Genomic DNA, 23272 nt, shown 5'->3' with positions numbered 1-23272 from the left:
CCGCGTTATACACGTCTTTCAAGCGGCTTACTTTTTTCTGAGGTTATTTCTGAAATCAGTGATGGTATTCTAAATTGGTCTTGCGACTTCAAGGAAATGTGTTTTTGTCACCAAATGTGTCTTGTTGTATTGCAGTAGAATAAAATCAGTGGTCTTAATAAAACATACATACCATTTGGCTTGCTTTCTCCATCTAAAAACAGTATATATTTTCATTCTTGTTTCTTGTACCATAGCTGCAAAGACAGATTGTCAACTTAGGTCTTAACTTACCCTTGAGATCTCAAAATTTGTCAGGGAAAATTGCTAAAACTTGTCTGGAAATCAGGGAATTTCACTTGGGGAAACTTGTGGCAACCCTGTTTTTGTATATTCTCCACATTACAAAAAGTGAATTAATTCAACCATAGACAGTGTAAGTTGCCTAAGAAAGGGAAGCAAACGAAGATTGAAACTGTATAGTCACCACTATCCCAGGCAAATGAAATAATAAAGTATTTGCTGTGGAAAACATGTTATATTTAAATTTAATATTAGGAAAATTGATAATGTTATTGTGTTCTGAAACATAAGTATAATGTTATGAAAATATAAAATACAATTGGTAGTGTGGAAGACAGTTTTGATGGTAGTTATTTGTTACAGCGTCTTCAGAGTTGTGAAATGGTTTCCTGCCCAATATGCCTGTATCCTCCTGTAGCTGCCAAGATGACTCGATGTGGACATGTTTATTGTTGGCCTTGCATCTTACACTATCTGGCATTATCAGATAAATCATGGAGCAAATGCCCAATCTGTTATGAATCAGTACATAGGCAAGACCTGAAGAGGTAATACATTAATTACTTGTTGATGGGTGTTCAAAGGAGTGTTTTCTAGTCTCAGTTCAATTAATTAATTCTTTACTTGCAGAAACTGCATCACACTTACTAGTTGGCATATGTTCTATATTTATTTTTGTATATATTTGTTTTTACTTCTTACTTACTTGTTACGTTTGGCCTGGTCCCTTGTGCATTGGTAATAGTTAATTATTTTTATGGGTTAATAAAATATTTTTGGATTTTGAGCTGTGTCAAGTGGTTAACTGCCCATGAGCTTTGGCAGAGGTCTCCTCTGCCGTTTTAAAGTGGTTCATTGTCATGTGACTGCCACTGCTGTGCTTATATAGCTGTGCCGTCGTCATTGTCACTGGTGTTCAGTCCTTCACCATATATGGTAATGTTTTGGTTGTGAGACTTACACACACACACACACACACACACACACACACACACACACTCTCTCTCTCTCTCTCTCTCTCTCTCTCTCTCTCTCTCTCTCTCTCTCTCTCTCTCTCTACAACTCCTCAATAACAGAATCCCAGGCCATACTCAGCTGCAATCTGCTGTCCTCATTGAGGGTATTGTCTGATACTTTTATCTCTATTGCTTCATTTACTATGCTGTGCCGGAACCTGTTGGTCCATTTAAAAATAGAAGTCTTGTCAAATGCAGTTTGATGTTGGACAGTCTAGTAGACATAAAACTGCCCACACCCACTCTGTATTTTGTATATTCCAGGTGTTCTGAGACCTAAATCATCTTTCAAAGGCTTTATTACTTGCCAGGATTTTGCTGGGGGCGTAGAGACTATCAATTTTATGCCTGAGCAGCTGGCTAATCTTCACTGTTATTGAGTCACAAAACAATAAAAACCTTATCTTTGTGTCTTCTTAGAAGGCCTTCTGCTGCACTCGTACATACTTTTATGCACACACAAAGGCAATAATCAGACTTCCAATGTGTCTGAGAGAACGATCTTGTGCTTCCTTGTTCTTGTGTCCATTCTTTTACTGTTTCTTTCATTTATTAAGCATTCTTATATCAGCCACACTGTTAGATCCTCAGTATAGGATTTTGATGTCTCATTGGATAAGGCAAACAATTTGTGATAGTGCAGGGTGAATTTTAGGACTGCTTATATATTTGTTGCATGTTGATTTCATAGCCATTAGTCTTGAATTGGTTATAGCACAATGACTTGAATTTTATATTCTGTTTTCTTAGATATTACTTCTCACATGAGTCACTGTGGGTATTGTCGTACAAAAATTAAATAGACACCAAAGCTTGTAAATGTCTTTCTGGAACACTGTTCCAACTTAACACAGATCCAAGTAAAAGTTGCTGTAACTGATAAATTCTCAGGCATTGAAAGGATACTTGTTTGGGCTGCAAGGATACCAGTTGCTAAGGCTGTAAAAATACTTTGCAGAGATAAAGTAACCATTTAACATCAAGGCACATATTAAATGATGGATGTTAATATCCATAAGGATAAAATTTAACTGGGAACTTCGGGAATGTTAAGACAAGTAATATGTTCGCTTTTAAATTAACTCTGTGTTCTGTTGTGACTGAAAGTTCTGTACAGCATTTTTAGTTGTCTAATTGAGAAACCTTCAGAAAAGTGAAAATCCCAAGCAAACAACACTGAAACTCATTAGTTATGCAGTTTTTGTTTTGAGCATAAGCAACTACACCAGGAGTGTGTGGGAGATGCAGAGGGAGGGTGGAAAAAAATTAAAGTCCTATGAGAAATGTGGTGTAAATTTGGAGAGGCGAGATGTGAAAATACAAAGCATGTGATCAGTGGTTAGAAATTGGCCGCCACAGGTTCAGTACACCTACGAATGATGCCAAGAGAACTGTCTATTTTAAAATGCCTCTTTTATAGGCTAGTGTCTCCCTTCTCCACCTTCCTCTGAGGTGAGTGTTGATAGCCAGTTACACATGATGGATTTCTGAAGGCATCACAAAACTGTTCAAAACTAATATTAACAATTGTTGCCTGTGTGCCATCTGGTGGGGACAGACCTGACTGTTAAAACTTCTCCCCCTTTGGAGTGGGGAGCATCTCTTTGAATGTCTTTGCTCAGTGTTCCCAAGTCTAGACGATCGCTGAAATAAGAGTTCACATGAGTAGAAGCTAGTAACCTCATACTTAAAGTAGACCTGGAGCACCTGTGTCGCTAAAAACCTTGATATACCAGCAGATGTCCATCATTTAAGGTGACAATTGTCTTCAGTGGCTATGGCCTTGTCCCAGGTGCCAGTTCCACCAATGAGTTTATACTTTGAGGTGCACAGAAAGAATGTTTGTTTCTGCTGTTTCATTAACTAGTATCAGTTTGTACGTCTGGGTCTGCCTCTTGGTTTCTCCCATATTAGCACTGTTGACTTTAGTTGCAGATAACAATACGCCCATTTAGGATCAAAGAAACGTAACTCCAAAAACAGTGTTTTGAGATAATTCAATTTAAAGGTTTTGTCCAAAAAACTGAGTACTTATTAATAGTTTTTTACAAACCTTTCTATGGTAAATAAAGAGTATACTTCATTGACTGTTGTTTTCTACTAGTTGTTACATATTCTAGTCACTCGTTGGACGCTAATGGAATATTTTATGAAATTATGCACATAGCTACGTTTGTCCGATCTTTAACTTAATGGCTGCTGTTGTATAATATATGAACGTCAAACAAATAATATGCAGCTTTAAGCAATATTATCATATTAAATATTGCTTCAGTTGTGTTAATAATGTCTTTGTAAATACAGATTAACAGAATAAGCTATGGGAATGTGTGTCAGTGCTATTCAGTGAGTACTACAAACAATAGAACTATTTATCAGGAAGTTTATCATCAGTCTGCTATGGAGAATACATAAAAGCCATTATTATTTTCACTTTGCATTATTTGTCTGCAATAACATTGAACTTGCAAAAAAATAATAATAATAATAATAATAATAATTACAGGTAACAGAAATAATAAACTTTTTTTAATCTTCACATAACACACACAGCAAAAATCATTTTAATGAAACACAGTGCTCCCTCACACCTGTTTTTCTGATTGTGGATTAGTGTTTCAAAAATAATACAACACACACATTTAAGAGCCAAGATTAATGGTTTACACAAAATAGCTAAGGTGATAAACTAGCTACAATAATAAAGGAGACAAATAAACATGAAGTCTATTCCTGTGATTCTTCCACGTTTACCTCATTTTCTGAATCGTTAGCAGCATTGAGCCTTCTATATAATATGTTACACCTAGGAGGTATGATACCCTTATTATATAAAACTATAAGATCATTTTTCTTTTCTTTACTTTTGCATTCACATTCGGGAGGACGACGGTTCAATCCCGTCTCCGGCCATCCTGATTTAGGTTTTCCGTGATTTCCCTAAATCGCTTCAGGTAAATGCCGGGATGGTTCCTTTGAAAGGGCACGGCAGGTTTCCTTCCCCATCCTTCCCTCACCCAAGCTTGCGCTCCGTCTCTAATGACCTCGTTGTCGATGGGACGTTAAACACTAATCTCCTCCTCTTCCTCCTTTACTTATGCAAACAGGACTGTCATGCTGGGCACAGAGTATTGTCTTCAGGTCCTGAAGTTGAAGAATTTCATACGCCAGGTCTTTCTTGGTGTGCAGAACTTGACAGTCACGATTATCGTAGGAATACTTGAAAAACATGATGTCAGGCTGATCTTTCCTGTATTACATCCAATCAGTCTTAAGCCATTTCACAGTTTCTCCATTCTCACCAGTTTTCCTCTTCCCAATTATTTTCTTCTGTAGCTGGTTGAAATCTAAAATTTGAGTGTTACCCATTTGTCACTCTGTACTTGTTGGAGGTCATTATTACAATTGTATACCAGCCAATGGGGATAAAAAAAACATCCACATGTTTACTTTTTCTTTCGGTGTTTGCATGCACTGAGTGTACTTCCATTTGTGAATGTCCAGGCTCAAAAAAAGCATTGGTCGGTAGTTGGAATGTCCATTGTATTCACTGCATCCAAACACATAGTGCACATGTTGACATTCCTGTTCTGGCCCCCACTTGTATCAGAAAACAAGGTTTTTGGTTTTCCTATTGCATGATTTTTCAAAAAATCCCACAGACATGAAACCAGGTCTATGGATCTCCTTTTTGCTGTTGCCTCGTCCCATGTTTTGCTTTCTCCTACATTAAGAACTGTTATATTGTACATGGAGTGCTTCTTTTATAGAATACTGCCTTTGCATTCACTTTAGGGCAGTAAAGCACAGATTGTAAGTAAATTTCAGCTAGCAAAGATTCACTTATTCTTGCACTTTCTTTCTTAATGTTCTTAAATTCCCTTACAATTTCTTTCCTTTCCAAATGCTCTTCCAGTTCCCTTTTAAAATATCTGTCTTCCTTTTCCTTGGCCGAAAGGAGTGAAAACTTTAACCCATTTATCACTCATATCTTTTTGTGGCCAGTGGAATTTCAGATTAAATTCCTTTGTGAATATCTCCCTATACAGCCATAATTTCTCGACTGTTTTGTCTTCCTCATAACATTGTTCCCAATATAACTCGTACATTATCTTAATACTTATATTGGCAGGTAAATAATCTGCTGTAGATTCTTTCCTCTGGTAATGAGAATGAAGGGTAGGAAAAATCTTAATGTGTTTCCTTATAGTTTATTTAAAAAAAAAACTCCATCTTACAAAGGTTTCGGAAATGTCATATGTCTCGAGAGAAAACTGCATACACACATGAATCTTATCAGATCCTTTTATTAGATAGAATTTCTTGGTCCTCTTCCTTTGTGAGTTATCTGATTTTGTCCTCACACTTTCTCTTCTTCTTCTTCCACTAACTTATTTAGGTACTGCCTTTGTAGTTAAATTGATTCAAGATCCCAGCAGGCTCTATGGATATTTTGCCTGTCTTGCTCAGTAAACTTACTGCTGCAGTCTCGTGGACATTTAATAGAGTAATCTTTTGGCTTCATATTTCTTGCAGGAACTTCAGAATTCTTCGTAGAAATATGTACCCTACCATGCTGTTGATTGATTTTTCTTTGATTTCTTTTCCATCCCTCTTTAATCGCTGCCATTTTTAGTTTTCTTGTTTAGTTACTATTCTCAATACCAGAATTGTCATCTGCAATTTCTCCATCCTGATTGTGATGATTTACTTGTGCAACAGTTGCATCCTCAGCAGTTTTTGTGCCATTCTTTACAAGGGACGTTCCATGTCCAAACCACTGTCTGTAAAAATAACATGACAGGTATTTCGAGGAAGGAAGAGAAAATTAACTGGAACTACTATAGTGTCTAGTAAATGCTTGGCTACTCACCAGAATCTGTCGTGTTGTTCAGTCCATAGGAAGGATTATTATTATTATCATTATTATTATAATAGTACTTACCACCAAAATACATACCTAAAAAACAGGTTCTAATACTTCAAAGATTCCATTACATTCTGTTCCTTCTCCAGGCACATTTTCACCATCCTTCTTCCTCTGGACTCCATAATACTTCTACTTGCTTGTAAATACAACAGTGACAATGCGTCTAAAGAGAAGCAGTGGGAAAAGTAACTTCTAAAAGTTCTGTTACAATCAGAGAAATGTAAGAGCTGTTGCATTTCACAAATTAACGCTGCGTCCTTTGGTCTAAAAATGGATCAGCTCTTCCGTCTGTTTGATCCTTACTATTTTTCGTCAAATGTAGATACGTGACAACTAAAACGGAAACCACATAAGACAGAGTTACGCTTGTTTGACCGTGACATAGGTCTTGATTCCGTGTACCTTATAGTACTAACAACTCAAAAGTGGCAAAAATGTAGTTACGTCTGTCTGAGCCTAAATGGGCGAATAGTTCTAGTTTCTGCTCTAATTTATGATGGAGCAGCTGAGAGGCCCACTAGTGATAAACTACTACTTTTAGTGTTGGAAACTATGACTGTGCTTGTTATGCAGTCTTTCCGTTTCCATCCTCTGACTAGTTGGCAAGTCAGCAATAGAAGTATAAATTGTTAAGTTTCCACAAATAATTTGAAAAGAATGATTGAATGATATTTGTGTTTTTTATCTATTTGTGTAAAATATTTGCTTCATTATTGGATAAAAACACTTCCCTTTGACTGATAAATTGAGATTTGCAAGCACTGCATAGTTCGTGACACAGTACTATGGTTGGATATTACATAAGAATAATTCTCACTCTAAATAAATTAATATTTTAAAATGTAACTACAATCAAATAACAGCAATACGTTTGCTTGTTATGTGGCAGCAGTTTAACACACATACGTAAGCCAGCATTTTTACTGACTTACAGAAACATACATGCCTGTATTTGTTAAAAGAAGTGAAACATTTATTTATTTATTCATTCATTTATTTTAAAAGGTGTACCCCTCCTAACTTACTAGCTTTTCAAGTTGCTTGAACTGGAGTTTCTTCCGCCTCAGTTATGCTGCATCTCTGGTGACCAGTTGTCTTGTATGGCTACATTGACTCCAACAGGGAATTGTATACCTACAGGTACCTCTGGCTAATGCATCTGCTATCTTATATCCCTCTTTGCTGATGGGATATTAAACCTTTATCTTCCTTCCTTCCTTCACTGTATCATTTCTATCTGTTTTGCATGTGGCTTCATGCGCAACAGAAACAACTTGGTTTTCTTGGTTTTGAAATAGTTTTGTCTTTGTTACACGTTTCATAAAGTGTAGATTGCTACTCACTGCATAGAGGAAGCATTAAGTCACAGACAGGCACAGTGAAATGACTGCTAGACATTTAAGCTTTTGGACAAAAAAGCCCTTCTTCAGAAATAGAAAATACACACATTCACAACTCACGCGTACATGGTCACTGTCACCAGCCGCTGTAGGCTGACTGGACTGGACTGGACTGTGTCTGATGTGAGCAATAATCTGGGGTGGCTGATAAGGGGTAAGACAGTGGCATGGGGTGGGGAAGGGGAGGGATAGCAGGGTTGGGATGGGCACAAGATGTGCTGTCTGTATGAGTGTGAAGGGACGTCTTGGGGGCTAGATAGTGTAGTCTGGGAGGCTGCATGGAGGGAGTGGGGGGTGGGGGGAGCAGAGAAGGGGAAAAGACTGTAGTCGCATTGGTGGAATAGAAGGCATGTGTAATGTTGGAGCAGCAACAGGGAAGGGGAGGAGATAGGTAGGTGGAGGGTGAGGGGAGTACTGAAGGTTGAGGCCAGGAGGGTTACAGCAACAAAAGATATGTGGAAGGAAGAGTTCTCACCTGTGCAATTCAGAAAAACTGGTGTTGGCAGGAATGATCTAGATGGTGCAGGTTCTGAAGCAGTCATTGAAGCATAGCACATTGTGTTATGGGACATCACCGACTGGGTGGTCCAGCTGTCTCATGATCACAGTTTGATGGTGACCATTCATGCAGACAGCTAGCTTGTTAGTTGTCATGTCCGTGTAGAAAGCTGCACAGTGATTGCAGTTTAGTTTGTACACTTAGCTGCTTTCACTGGTAGCCATGCCTTTGATGGGGTTGGAGATGTACATATTAGCACTGGAGCAAATGGTAGGGGGAAAATGTATGAGACAAGTAATGCGTCTTTGTCTGTTGCAGGGATATGAGTCATGAGGCAGTTGGTTGGGAGTAGCACTAGAGTAGGGATGGACAAGGATATTGTGTAGGTTTGGTGGGCAGCGGAATACCACTGTTGGAGGGCTGTGGAGGATATTCCTCATGTCAGGACAAGGCAAGAGATAGTTGTAATAATGGTGGAGAAAGTGATTCAGTCCTGGGAAGTACTGAGTCATGGGAGGAATGCTTCCGTGTCATCAACAATGAATATGTGGGAGGTGGTAAGTGAATGGAGACTGTAATCTGCAGTCTAAACTGCCACTATTTTCGTGCTTTCTATGTGGCCGTGACAGCTATCAAGCTGTCTTTGAGCTGGAATAACCACTGCCAAACTGTTGCCAGCAAGGGGTAATTGGCCTGAAATAATTATACTATCCAATTGCTTAACAAACTGTCCAACACAATGTGCTTCACTATGACTGCTTCACAGCCTGCACCATCTGGATCCATCCTAACACCACCAGCTTTTTAGAATTGTACAGGTGTGAACTCTGTCTACAACATACCCAACAACATCCTTTGTTCCTGTACCCCCCTGGCCTCAACTTCACTAGTCCCTATCCTCCACTAACCTAGGACCTTCCCTGGTCCCACTTCAGCACTACATATTCCTTCTATACTGCCAACGCACCTAGTCTTTTCCCTTTCTGCTGCTCTCCTCTCCCCTCCCCTCTAGCATTTTCCATTCCCCCTTCACAGCCTCCTGACTCTGCACTTAGCAACCCTATCCTGTCCCCACCACGTCCCCGCACTCTTTCGCAGGCAGCACGTCATCCTCCCAATCCCTAATGTCCTATCCCTCCCGTTCCCCACCCTATGCCACCCACTCCCAATACAAACACAGGATTGCTGCTTATATCAGATTCAGTTACGGACTGCCCCTGCTGTTGCAAAACAGCTGCCATAGACAATATCCATGTGCGCGCAAGCGCTGGTGTGCGGGAGCGAGCGAGCGCGCGCGTTTTTTATTTGTTTCTATTTCCAGAGGAGAACTTTTGGGCAACTGGTAAGCAGTCTTTTCATTGCACCTGTCTGCGACTTAGTGCCTCTTCTACACAGTGAATAGCAACCTATCCTTTTCATAATATTACTGTTATTATGTCATGGATTTGTTTGATTTTGTTACATGTTTCTAATTCACTGCTAATTAGGTAGGGCGACACACTGTTTCTCAGCAATTGTGGATATGATAAGGCCCACAGAGCACGGCTAGCCTTAAAAAAAACATACTTCAGTGAGAGTACTGAGTAGCAGATTAGTGAGAATCAATTGTCGTCAAATACACCTGCCTTGTTCAACCATATTCAAGTGGAGAACAAACAAAACTATAGGGGTTGGCACATGTCAGTGCCCAAAGTTTGTTGGGTAAGGCTCTTAAAAATGTAAAGTGATTTCTGGCATTGGTCTTAAATTTATTGAGAAGTGGCAGCAAAGTTAATTTCTCATCAAAAAATAGACTCAGAATTGAATAGAGTACTATTTAAAATTAAATTCTACACAATTCATGGGAAGCCCATGCTGAGCTGTATTCTTCTTGAAACTGTAAATAATGCTACACGATGTTGTTACCATGCTTGGCTCGTAGCTTGTCGTGGTTGGTCAAGATGTTCACATAGCAGAAAAAGTGATTTGCAGCAGTATTTGAGAGAGGCAGTTCAGGGAGAATTTAATTCTCACTTAGTAACTGTGGAAATTACACAGCAGTTTAGCTTGTATGAAATAAATAAAGCTGTTGCATTCATGCGAGAATTTATCAATTTGGGGAGGAAGAAGTGGTGTATAGAGGAATCTAACAATAATTTATATGGGATAACTTGATGAGATCGTGAACATTTTGACTAGACTGACAAACTGATATTATATCTGCTGTGGAAATCTGTCTCTGAAGAAAGTTCTCTGGTATGGAGGTGAGGACAGTCAGGCAGGAGCAGAAGTAGTATGAAAGTATGTGTACAGTTAACTGAAATTGTTAACTACCAAGTACATAATGGATAAAGTTAATGTATCGGTAACTTTTTAATTCATAGTTAAGAGTGCCATAAATCATTAATTTGTCTGAACGTATTTTGCAAAACAATTTTAATTTTCATGGTGATATTTAAATTTCAGCGTCATTGCTATTCCACACACGCAATTTTCAGTAGGTGAAGAAATAACGTTACGCCTTATGAAGAGAGAGAAGGGCTCACTTATGCCTGTGCCAGTTGACCAGTGCAAGGACCTCCCTGTGAAGAAGCTGCTTTCTGTTTCTGAGAAAGAACTAGACACAACTTACTCAAAGCTGCTACTAGCAACACCAGCGGAGGTTTGTATATTCTATGAAGCACAGGCATTTTCTCCTATTTCTCACATTTAGCTAACTGACGCATGTTCACTTCTGTATTAAATTAAATGAACTGACTTCTTTCACATTTCTTCTGCCATTCAGCATATAGGTATGTATTGTGGTATTTCATGTCAGTATCAGATTGAAAGGGAAACTCATTTTGCGACGTGGTGTTCACAATAAGCATACTGTTGAAATATCAGTTTGGCTGCATCCCACCGAAGTAAATACAGAAATATAGTCTGCTATCAAATTTACATTTCTGTGGTGATTTATACTGACGGTTTGACTCTCGTAGTAAATTCATTCAAATGGACTACTGTAGAGGGGAGAAAGAAATAGGGAGTTCCATGTCAAGTGAATCGTCTCCAATTACAGTAATTTTTCACAGATATTCCTTATAAAATGAAACAAAATTGGGTTACATTTTAACTGAAAAATACAAAAATTAAAGGTTTTCTGTGGGGACCAGTAAAATGTTGAGATAGTTCTTCGAAAGCCTTGGCCAAATTTAAGATGGTTTAAAATTGAAACTACTAGTAATATAGGGGAGATTGGATCAGATGAAAAGCTTTTTCTCTTCAACACACTGTTAAAATTCCAAGGTTCTGTGCTACATGCTGTCAACGTTGGGAGGTGGGGGGGGGGGGGTTATATAAGTTTCACTTAAATTTTGTGTAAGCTTTGATCTTGTATTTCTAAATATGATCTATTTTCTTAATTTTTGTTTTATTGAAAAGAGCAGCTTTTCTGGTACAAAAATGATTTGGTTGAATCTGTAGACCTTCTCGGTAAGATAAAGAAGGCAAGTTTGAAAATATACTAAAACCTCACCAACCATCGTTTTAAAAAGTTCATTTTGTATAAAGCAATACAAAACAGTTTTACTGTAATTCTATATTTATCTATTTGTTTAACTAACCAGTCAAACTTTTGCCATGAATTTAGTTGTTCACATGCAAGTGAGAAGCTGGCTGCGTGATTGTGTTCTGTGCAGAGACGGAGAATACTGGCCGACATTGGCACTGCGCTATCTTTCATTGTACCATATTTACTCGGAAAGATGTAGCTGTTGCTTGTTAACGTAACTCTGCCAGAGTGATGCTTTCCTAGAAGTCCAACATAACCTCCAATACTTGATTAAAGCCTTAGGCCCCTCTCAGAGTTTCTCCCCTGAATCTATTTCCCACGTCATCCGTGTGGTAGCCTGCATATTCACCTTCTACATGCTCCCCAAAATCAACAAACCCAACAATCCTGGACGACCCTTTGTAGCTGATTACAGTACCCTCACTGAAAGATTTTCGCCCCTCATTTACAAACACCTCCTACCAAGTGCCCACAACCTAGCCTCCCACATCAAAATTACCAACAATTTCCTTCACTGGCTCTCCACCATCCCCACCCCTTTACCTCTTGGATACCTACTTGTCACTGTTCACGCCACTTCCCTATGCACCAACATCTCTCATGTCCATAGTCTTGCTGCTACTGAACACTACCTTTCCCAATGCCCTTCAGACCTCATTCCACTTACACCTGACTAACTTCAACCTCACACAAAAGTTCTCCTCCTTTGAAGGAAAGATACACACACAAATCCAGGACACAGCTGTGGACACCCACATGGCACCTTCGTATGTCAACCTGTTTATGGGCTGTCTAGAGGAGAAACTGCTTATGGCTTCCAGCAATGGAAGGTGAAGCACTGACAATGCCAGCCACTTGTGCTGTCAAAAGTTCAGCAGAATCGCCAAACAACTGTCAGCCTAAGAACCTGAGACAGAAGCAAACAGGCAGTTTGTCAACAAGTGGCCCAAAATCCTTGACAATTTTGTATCTAGAAGAGACCTTTCTAACCTTCCAAACCACTAAATCCCTCGTCTTGATCAGGTATACACTGATGATATCTACATGATCTGGACCCAGGGCAAAGACACACAATCCTCATTCCTCCAGAACTTCAACACCTCTTCTTCCTTCTGCTTCACCTGGTCCTCCTCCACCTTGTATGCAACTTTCTGGACAGTCAGCACCTCCGCTCTGATGACTCCATCTAAACCTCCGTCCACATAAACGTACAAACCATCAATAGTACCTGCATTTTTACAGCTGTCATCCATTCCACACCTAAAAACCTGTACCATACAGCCTGCACAACCAGGGATGGCGTATCTGCAGTGAGAACAACTCCCTTGCCCCGAATGCTGAAGGCCTCACTAAGGTTTTCACAGACACTACCTCCCAGACCTTGTCCATGAACAGATCTTCTGGGCCATTTCCCCACATGCCCCCAATCCTATCACCAACCCCAAAAACCAGATACAAAAGAGAGCCCTCTTCACCTCTCAATACCACACCCCACTGGAACAAATAAACCACATTCTTCATCAGGGCTTTGATTACCCAAGAGTGTTTTCACCCATCCTAAAGTGGTGTTTGCTGCCTACCCAATCACCCCAACATCCTATTTCATTCGTATGCCACTTCCAACCCCAAGCATCTGCCATAGGAATCCTACCAGATCAGAGGCCAGACCAACTGTTAAAGCAACAAAATCATATACCAGCTCTCCTGCGATCATTGTACAGCTTTTCATGTTGGTGTGACTACCAACCAGCTGTCCACAAGGATGAATGGCTACCGCCACTGCCGAACTGTGGCCAAGAGCGTGGTAGACCACCCTGTGGCACAACATGGAGCTGAACGTAATATGCTTGATATCAATGGGTACTTCAGAACTTGGGCCCATCTAGGTTTTCACCTCCACCACAGGCTTTCCAGAACTCCGCAGATGCGAGTTATCCTTACACCACATTCTCCACTCCCAAAACTATCTCAGCCTTGAGTGATGGTAACCTACTGTACCCACACCCTGCAAAAACAATTTTTGACACCTTTGCCTTATATCCTCCTCCCTGTTCATGTCCCCTCACCCGCATTGCATGTTGGCCTCTGCCAACAAAACTGTCAGTCTTTCCCCTTCCCTGCTCCTCTGCAATTCCCTTTTCCAATCTCCACAAGAGCATATGTTCTGAAAATTTTAGCTATCCAGTTCATGGTGTTCAGTTTTCAGATATCATTATTTGTCGTACATGCTTTTCCCGTAATGTTTTGACAGAGCTTGTCAAATGTCAGATTGGTCAAGTTGGATACCCGAATATTTCAGTGAGTGATCAATCGTGGTTCAACTACTGCCCTTACCACATCCACTCACTGTTTTTGTGCATTGTTTCTATCATGAAAGGCACACATTTTTTTGTGGGAATCTGGCTTGATGGAATTCTCGCCCTAGTACACCCCTAACTCTTTGAGAGTCAACGTCAGTTTCCCTTCCACTTCCTTGGGTGGCCACGAGAGTACTGTTGGCACATAATAAACTGTCTCGTCTCAGCTTTTAGAGGCTGGTTGTTTGTATAGATGTGATATAAAATTGGTGCCAGGACACTGCCTTAGGGTGGGCCATTCCTTTGCCTTCTTCAGTGGCTACTGCTCATTTTTAGTGTCACACAAAATTGTCTGTTTTGAAGGAGACATTCTGCTAATTTTGTCATTCAAAAGTCGTTAGTCATGTTACAAAATTTAATGAGCAGTGACTGGTGGCTGACAGTATTATAAGCATAAGAGAGATCTATTAAAGTGACTCCTGTTTAAATTTTAAGCAGTTTTTTATGCCAACTGCATCAAAGATGGCTTAAAATTGGAACAAGTAGGGCCCAAAGGAGATATCTGTATCAGGTGCAAAACTTTTTGTGCTCAATCCAGCACTAAACTTTTAGTGATATCATTCATTAGTTCCATTTTCTTTGTTGTCAAAGTTGAGGAACATAATTTTTCAACCATTTTGTGACTGCAATAATTCTTTGAGGTATATTCAGCACTTCATTAGTAACTCAACAGGTAAGTTACTACTTATAAAATCTACCAATCTCCAACATCTATATGCAAGTAGGAAATTATTAATATCTAAACATACAATTCAAAATTTCTGCACAAAAGTTTTGCATACTTTGATGCCATACTGCTAAAAATTATCACCTGCCGTTTCCTTCATTTGTGTTTCATTAGAAAGACTGTTTTCTTTAATGACCATGGCAATCCATTGAGAATGGTCCCCTGGACCTTACGAAAGGCAGGGGATGGTTATTAATAGAGTGTGTGATCACCACTAATTACAATGCATGCTCTGCAATTTGCTCCCACACTGACCAAAAGGTCAGTAAGAGTTCTTGTGATAGGGAATTTCATTCCTCTAGCAGTGCCGTTGACAAATTACCGGATTGTCGTTGGTGCATGTGGACATGCTGCAATATGTCCCCAGAATGCCTCTCACATGCAATCAGTGAGATCGTAAGCCAGTCCACTTACCAAATATCCTCTGTTCCAAGAGCTGCTTCACCTATGTTGTTAAATATGGTCGTGCACTGTCACCCACAAAAATGATGGCAGGGTCAGATGCACCCCTGAAAACATGCACGTGGGGAGGGAGTACAGTGTCACAATAACATTGACTGATAAGTGTACTGTGTTCCATAATTTTGAGATTCGTACACCCATGACACATCATGCCTCCCCACACCTCAACAACTGGATCACTGGAACGATCACGTTTGACAATGATCCTGCATGCATTATGGATACCACATCTCAACATCACCATATGAGGGTATGTCCAGTATTATCGAACAGGATCATTTTGGTGATGTAGATGTTATTGTGTGGGGAAGCATGATGTGATAAAGGTGTATTTATTGCCTTATCTTTTAAAGGGTGCAGTTGGTCCTGACTACTTATTTGTGCCATGACGATGCGTGACTGCATCAAACTGTGCATGTGAAACAGTGCTTGGAATGATATGATATTGGGTGAATGGACTGGCTTACCTATTCCTCCGATTTAAATCCCATCAGGTATGTGAATGATGCAATGGGGAGGTGTATTGCGGCATGTCAAACGCACCAGTGACCATCCAGCATTTTGCCAACTGTGCTTGTGGAGGAATGAAATTCCCTACCACAAGAACCCCATTGCCACCTTTGTGGCCAACATGGAAGCACGTTGCATGCTCATTCAGGAACCATGTCCCAGCTATTGTGAAGTCCAGGGGACCATCACAAATTGTGATGACTGAAGTATAATTATTGTGTTTGAATAGAAGTGTCATTTTTGTTTGTCTCATAGGGTATTTCTTCTGCGCCATACTGTAGCAGTTTTTCCTATGTTCATTTAAAGCTTCACCAAGCTACATTACTTGGCAGTGTCACATCATGTGAAAGTTACTTTGTCCATAATGTTTGCACACCAGTGGATGTTGCCTACTTATCAGTCAAACCTAAAATAAAAATAGCATTCTTTTGTTTAGAAGGGTTCTGTAGCAAAGGCACCTCTACAGTTTATTTAATACAGATGGAATACATGTGTGGGCCCTGCTTTATCACCAGCACAATTGATTGTTTGGAAAATTCAGAGTGGTATTTGGCTTTGTTTAGTAATACTAGCAACCTTCATTGGCTCTGCAAGGGTAGCACAAAATGTCTACAGTCTGAAGACTCTTCTGGTATACCAATGATGAATTGTCTACACAAACCTTTCTTGTTGACCAGTCTATCTATTACTGAAAATTGTATCAAAATCTGTACAGTAGTTTTTGAGATTATCTTTTCCATGCAGATGAAAAAAAAATGGGAAAGGGTCTTTCATTTAGTAATATGTATAGACAAAAAGCATCCTAGTCACTGAAAAAATTCCAGCCTGATCAAAAAACCTGCTCGAACTACATACAGTCCGGTCATGATCTTGGAACAAATTTTATGAACAGTTTCCATCTTTATGCCCTACTTCTTATTTGTTTTGACTTCTCAGAGAAATGTTGCTGCAATGTTATCTTATGCAGAGGCTTCAAATGCTAATGAGCTTATGGAAACTATGGAATGGATCAACTCAAGTTTGTCAAGTTGTGGCATCTCTTTTAAAAATTCACAATTTCCAAGGCGACAAAATATGAAAGTTCAGTCAAGTTGAGTTTGGTGAAGTTGGGCTGCTGTTACAATCAGCACATTCTTGGCTCAAAATTCTAATAATCAGCAATGCCAATACTTTGCTGATTACAATGACCCACCAAGCAAATTTATACAAGAAAGGAAAGACAAGTTCTTAAAATATTGAGAAACTGCAAATGTTAACACTTCATCCAAAAAGTTGGTGGATAGAGCAAGTGGCTTCTTTCAACCAGAGTAATGAAAAACAATAGGAACACACAGGTTACTTAGCAATGCCTGACAAGAAAAACCCTTTCTGGTGACATTAAAGCATGGTTTTAGAGCAGTGTGCATGATGTGGCAGTGCGCAGTAAAGGGGCAGTGTAGCACCGTACTGTGTGAAGACCAGTTAATAACATCGTTCTGCTGCATCCATCTGTAGCATGTGCTTCGGAGTAAGCGTAGAACATTTGGTGCCAATTTTCTTGTTATCAAAGGTAAGGTCAAGATACATAAACACTAGTGTCCATTATGGTTGGCATGAAGTAAACACACCAGAGGGATGGGTTAGGTGGAGGTTCACAGGTTCGTGTGGCATGCGTAAGTGTGGAAAATGAATGAGAAAATACGTGAGGTTGAGGGAGGGAATTTGGTCAATAGAAATAATGTATAATTATTGATGGGAAGAATTTTGGGCATCAGATGTTAACTGACAATCTACATGGTCACGAGGCTGTGCATTATGCACGGACAAGGTCATTGACATAGTGTGGCTTGGAAGTCAGAATCTGTGTGGTTTGGAAGACGATGCATAAACACAGGAAAAGAGAGAGAACAGACACTCAGAAGGGAAATACTTTAAGTAATAGTAACAAGAGGAAAAAATAAATCACAGAATTGTGGGATGGAAGAAAAATCATTGGGCAAAAACAAACAATGGAAATTCAAGGTTGGAATTCCTTATATTATTGAAAAGGACAGATTGCTATTCACCAGAAAGATGACATGAGTTGCAGAGAGGCAAAAAGGAAAAGACAGTTACATAATTGATTTTCTGCCAAAGCCTTCGTCAGAAAAGAACGCGCGCGCGCGCGCGCACACACACAAACCTTGGTACTCCAAAAATGGGTCTCCATGATGAGGCACCCCAGAACCACCTCTACTCCCTCCACAAGATACTGCTACTGTGCAATCCGTAGTACATACATCCCATGTCTGAAATTAAATCCCTTGGTCTCCAGCCCCTGACAGAGTACTCCAGATATCACCTGCTGGAATTCTACTGCCACCTTGAGGTGGCACAGCCCAACCCTTTGTAGCATCCAGACCCTGCCTAGCTGTCCTTTCCAACTTGCCACATCACCGAAAACTTTCTGCCAACACCTCACTAAATCCAGAGCCGAAACATTCCCAGAACACTATTGCTTAACTTCCCACCAAAATCCCCAGCCCCACAGAAGTTTGTCCTATCCAAAGACCTCACCTTAAGCCCTACACCCAAATTTAACCATGTTGGACTTGTCAAAGATCTACTCTCCTCCTCTCAATCCCTGCAATGGAAACACTTCTTTGCCACCAATTCCTTCAACCAAAGCCAACCTAACCCGTATTGAACCCTGCCTCATACCACCTTGGAAGTGTGATCCCCCCCATGCATAACCACCTTCTGGGGTGCTTCCCTAGATCCCATCCTAAGAACACTAACCTTTCAGCAGAATAGAGAACAGCCATACACAACCTCAGAACAGATCCTGACCATTCTATATGCAGACAAAGGTGCCACTAATGTCATTATGAATTGCAGTGACTATCTGGTGGAAGACTAATGCCAATTTTCTGCCTCCTCCACACACACAATTTCTCCTTTGAAGTCCAGGCATACAAACAAATCCACAGCACAGATATGGGCACCCACATGGCCCCATCTTATGTCAACCTGTGTATGGGCTATCTAGAGGAAACCTTTCTAGCATCCCAAAACACCAAATCCTTAGTCTCATTCAGGTTCATTGACTATATCTAAAGGACCTGGTCTTAGGGCCAAGACACACTATCCTCATTTCTTCACAGCCACAACACCTTCTCTCCGATCACCTTCACCTGGTCCTTCTCAACCTGTATGCTGCCTTTCTGGATATTGACCACCTCTTCTGTGATGACTCGAACGCAAACAGTACCTGCATTTAGAAAACTATCATCCCTTCCACACCAAAAAATACGTCTTACAATCTGGACAACCATGGTCTCTCAGTGACAAGAACATCCTTGCCCAGTGTACTGAAGTTCTCACCAAGATCTTCACAGGCAGGCACTATTCCTCAAACTTAGTGCACAAAAAGATCTCGTGCCATTTTCTCACGTACCCACAATCCTCCCATCATCCTGAAAAACCAGCAACAAAGTAGTGTCCACTTCGTCACCCAGTACCATGCCGGACTGGAACACTGAACCGCATCTTTCATCAGAGCTTTGATTATCATTGATTCAGGACATCCTACCCAAGATCATTCCCCCACCACTCCTAAAGTGGTATTCTGTCACCCATCCAACCTCTATTCCTGTGCCACTCCCAGTCCCAACCCCTTGCCAAGGAGATAGTATCCCTATGGAAGACACAAGTGTAAGACCAGCCCAATACACTCGCCTAACACTTGCTATTCCAGTCCTGTCACAGGCTTATCCTGGCCCATCAGAGATGGGGCCACCTGTGAAAGCAATCATGTCATATACCAGCTCTGCTGCTATCAATACACAACTTTTTATATTGGTATGCGTACCAAACAGCTGTCTACTGGGGCGAATGGCTGCTGCTGCCAAACTGTGACCAAAAGCAAAGTAGACCACTCTGTGGCATATATGCAGCAGAAAATAACATGCATGATTTCAATGGCTGCACAGCCTGGTTCATCTGGATTCTCTCCTCCACCACCAGCTTCTCAGAACTGCACAAATGGGAGTTATCCCCACAACACATTCTCTGCTCCCAAAATTATCCCAGCCCCAACATACGGTAACCTACTGACCTCACAGCCCCTGCCCAACTGTTTCTGCCCTTCTATGTCCCATCACCTTCTCATTTACATCCCCTCACCCTAGCTGTGTGGTGCCCCCTTCCAATGCCCATCATTCCTTCCCCATTCTTCCCCTTTCTTGTTTTCCACTATCTGAGGTCTCCTGCTCCTCTGAATCACCACCTCCCGATGCTGCACTTGGTGGCAGTCTTGTCATGCTCCATTGAGTCCTCCCTCCACGTGTGTCCTACTATCCCTTTCCTGCTCTCTCTAGATTGCTGCTTTTGTTTAACGTGACATTTGCATTCCCTTACGTGCTGCCGGAGGTGGGCCAGTTAAGTATGTGTGAGGTGTGCTGGGTTGTGTGAGTAAGTGTGCAGGTGTTTTCTGTGACGACGAAGGCTTTGGCCAAAAACTAAATGTCTAACTGTTGTTTTGTGCCTCTCCACAACTCCACGACATCTTTACAGTTACTAGCAGTTTATCCTTTTCCTTATACTCTTTAGCAGTCTGTCTTTTTCCTTATATTGTTAATAGTTATACAAAGATGTATATTTTTTTAATCCTTCATATAGGGAGTTTGGCTTTTGTTTACAAAAGTAATGTACCAAAGTTGTCTAATTCTGTAAGTTCTAGATAATGAATGTAAACCTTTTTGTATGTTTGCACAAATAAAGTTCTGTTTTAGCTCGTCCATCAGTAATCACCGTAACCATGGAAACAAATCACTGTAGACTTTCATGCATCAATCAGTTGTTAATTTGAATGTATTAAATGCAGTTAAAACACTGTAACAAAAGCACTGCTTCAGATATCAACCAGTATGCAGAAAATTGTGCTATTGTTTTCATCCAGGTACTGTCAATAATAGAACGTGAACGCTGTGAGTTAGAGGTACAACTAGCAGATGATGAGTCCCAGCCAGAAACTTGTTTCATCCAGCAAGCTATTGATTTATTGAGCCAGAGAAAAATACCAACCATTTGTGAAGATAACAAATTACTGGAATTGGGAGCAGCAGCTCTACTGCCTGAAACACTGTCGACTGTGGAACCTGCGCATCCTGATTTGCAAGTGCACACAGCAGATGTGGAAATGAAGGTATCAGTTTAATCCTACATAGATATTAAATACACTCCTGGAAATTGAAATAAGAACACCGTGAATTCATTGTCCCAGGAAGGGGAAACTTTATTGACACATTCCTGGGGTCAGATACATCACATGATCACACTGACAGAACCACAGGCACATAGACACAGGCAACAGAGCATGCACAATGTCGGCACTAGTACAGTGTATATCCACCTTTCGCAGCAATGCAGGCTGCTATTCTCCCATGGAGACGATCGTAGAGATGCTGGATGTAGTCCTGTGGAACGGCTTGCCATGCCATTTCCACCTGGCGCCTCAGTTGGACCAGTGTTCGTGCTGGACGTGCAGACCGCGTGAAACGACGCTTCATCCAGTCCCAAACATGCTCAATGGGGGACAGATCCGGAGATCTTGCTGGCCAGGGTAGTTGACTTACACCTTCTAGAGCACGTTGGGTGGCACGGGATACATGCGGACGTGCATTGTCCTGTTGGAACAGCAAGTTCCCTTGCCGGTCTAGGAATGGTAGAACGATGGGTTCGATGACGGTTTGGATGTACCGTGCACTATTCAGTGTCCCCTCGACGATCACCAGTGGTGTACGGCCAGTGTAGGAGATCGCTCCCCACACCATGATGCCAGGTGTTGGCCCTGTGTGCCTCGGTTGTATGCAGTCCTGATTGTGGCGCTCACCTGCACGGCGCCAAACACGCATACGACCATCATTGGCACCAAGGCAGAAGCGACTCTCATCGCTGAAGACGACACGTCTCCATTCGTCCCTCCATTCACGCCTGTCGCGACACCACTGGAGGCGGGCTGCACGATGTTGGGGCGTGAGCGGAAGACGGCCTAACGGTGTGCGGGACCGTAGCCCAGCTTCATGGAGACGGTTGCGAATGGTCCTCGCCGATACCCCAGGAGCAACAGAGTCCCTAATTTGCTGGGAAGTGGCGGTGCGGTCCCCTACGGCACTGCGTAGGATCCTACGGTCTTGGCGTGCATCCGTGCGTCGCTGCGGTCCGGTCCCAGGTCGACGGGCACGTGCACCTTCCGCCGACCACTGGCGACAACATCGATGTACTGTGGAGACCTCACGCCCCACGTGTTGAGCAATTCGGCGGTACGTCCACCCGGCCTCTCGCATGCCCACTATACGCCCTCGCTCAAAGTCCGTCAACTGCACGTACGGTTCACGTCCACGCTGTTGCGTCATGCTACCAGTGTTAAAGACTGCGATGGAGCTCCGTATGCCACGGCAAACTGGCTGACACTGACGGCGGCGGTGCACAAATGCTGCGCAGCTAGCGCCATTCGACGGCCAACACCGCGGTTCCTGGTGTGTCCGCTGTGCCGTGCGTGTGATCATTGCTTGTACAGCCCTCTCGCAGTGTTCGGAGCAAGTATGGTGGGTCTGACACACCGGTGTCAATGTGTTCTTTTTTCCATTTCCAGGAGTGTATGTTGAAAATTAATTTGTGTCACTAGAGGTACAGACAATTTCTCAAATTTGCGTTAAACAAGGGCTATTTTCTTTTAATGTCATGCATGTGAAAAGCAGTGCTACTTGATTGGCCTGCCAGATGCCACCACCTATCTTGAGTTCTCCCCCCTCCACAATTGAAAATGTTCAAGATAGTTTCAGTCGGCTTCTAAAGGAATAAAGAGTTGACAAATTACTTCAGTAGCTGGAAATTTTAAGTGAACACACTTTGCTTCTATTTTTATAACTTAAATTTCTCATTTTGGCTCATATGTAGGCTCTTGAGAATCTCAGCCCTTCAGGACTTTCTTGCAATACTTTTAAATGGTATTTATTTATTTTCAATTGAAAGATTGCAACAACATAAAAGCAAAATGTAGAAACTGTCACAGATATTTAATAAATGCTTCTGGTGAAGCTGGAGTCAGATATGCTCTTCGCTGTTATAATGTTGTATATATTAAGTAGTCTCCAATTTTTTGCGTACTTAATAATTGTTTCAGCTTGAATTCTGTCTTCACTGCTTGCAATCACTTTCATCACAGCATTGAAATTACCAGTTTCCCTGGATCAATAGTTCATGGAATCTGGAACTTCATAAACTCCATTGACCATCTTAAATATACAGTAAAACCCTATATTTAAAAATCCTTTTTCGAGACATTCCCACATTTAATGAATATTTCAGTAATCCCCGTGAAACCACCGTAAGAATGGTATTGAATGACACCACACATTCATAGTTTTTTAAATATTGTAAACATACTTAATCAAAATCATGCGTAGCCTTAAAAAAAAGCATTATGTTGAAGCAGTTTTTCAGCCACCTTACAGTGGCACCCTTCTTGACTTGACAAACAATGGTCTGGGTTGGCGGAGAGCTGGCATCTGTAGAAGTCCTGTATCAATGTGACAA

General features: G+C 41.2%; 1 protein-coding gene across 1 annotated transcript in view; it reads left to right on the top strand.

Moving 5' to 3' along the window:
- The window catches only part of LOC124715937 (RING finger protein 10), a 109738-nt gene that overhangs the window by 49768 nt on the left and 36698 nt on the right, over positions 1-23272 (top strand). Inside the window, exons 4-6 of the mRNA XM_047243132.1 lie at positions 646-830; positions 10573-10768; positions 20634-20879. Coding sequence (XP_047099088.1) covers positions 646-830; positions 10573-10768; positions 20634-20879 — 627 coding nt within the window. The remainder of the gene's footprint in view (positions 1-645; positions 831-10572; positions 10769-20633; positions 20880-23272) is intronic.

Source organism: Schistocerca piceifrons, chromosome 1 (assembly GCF_021461385.2).
Source record: "Schistocerca piceifrons isolate TAMUIC-IGC-003096 chromosome 1, iqSchPice1.1, whole genome shotgun sequence".
Classification (NCBI taxonomy): domain Eukaryota; kingdom Metazoa; phylum Arthropoda; class Insecta; order Orthoptera; family Acrididae; genus Schistocerca; species Schistocerca piceifrons.
This window is presented reverse-complemented; position numbering and strand designations above follow the sequence as displayed.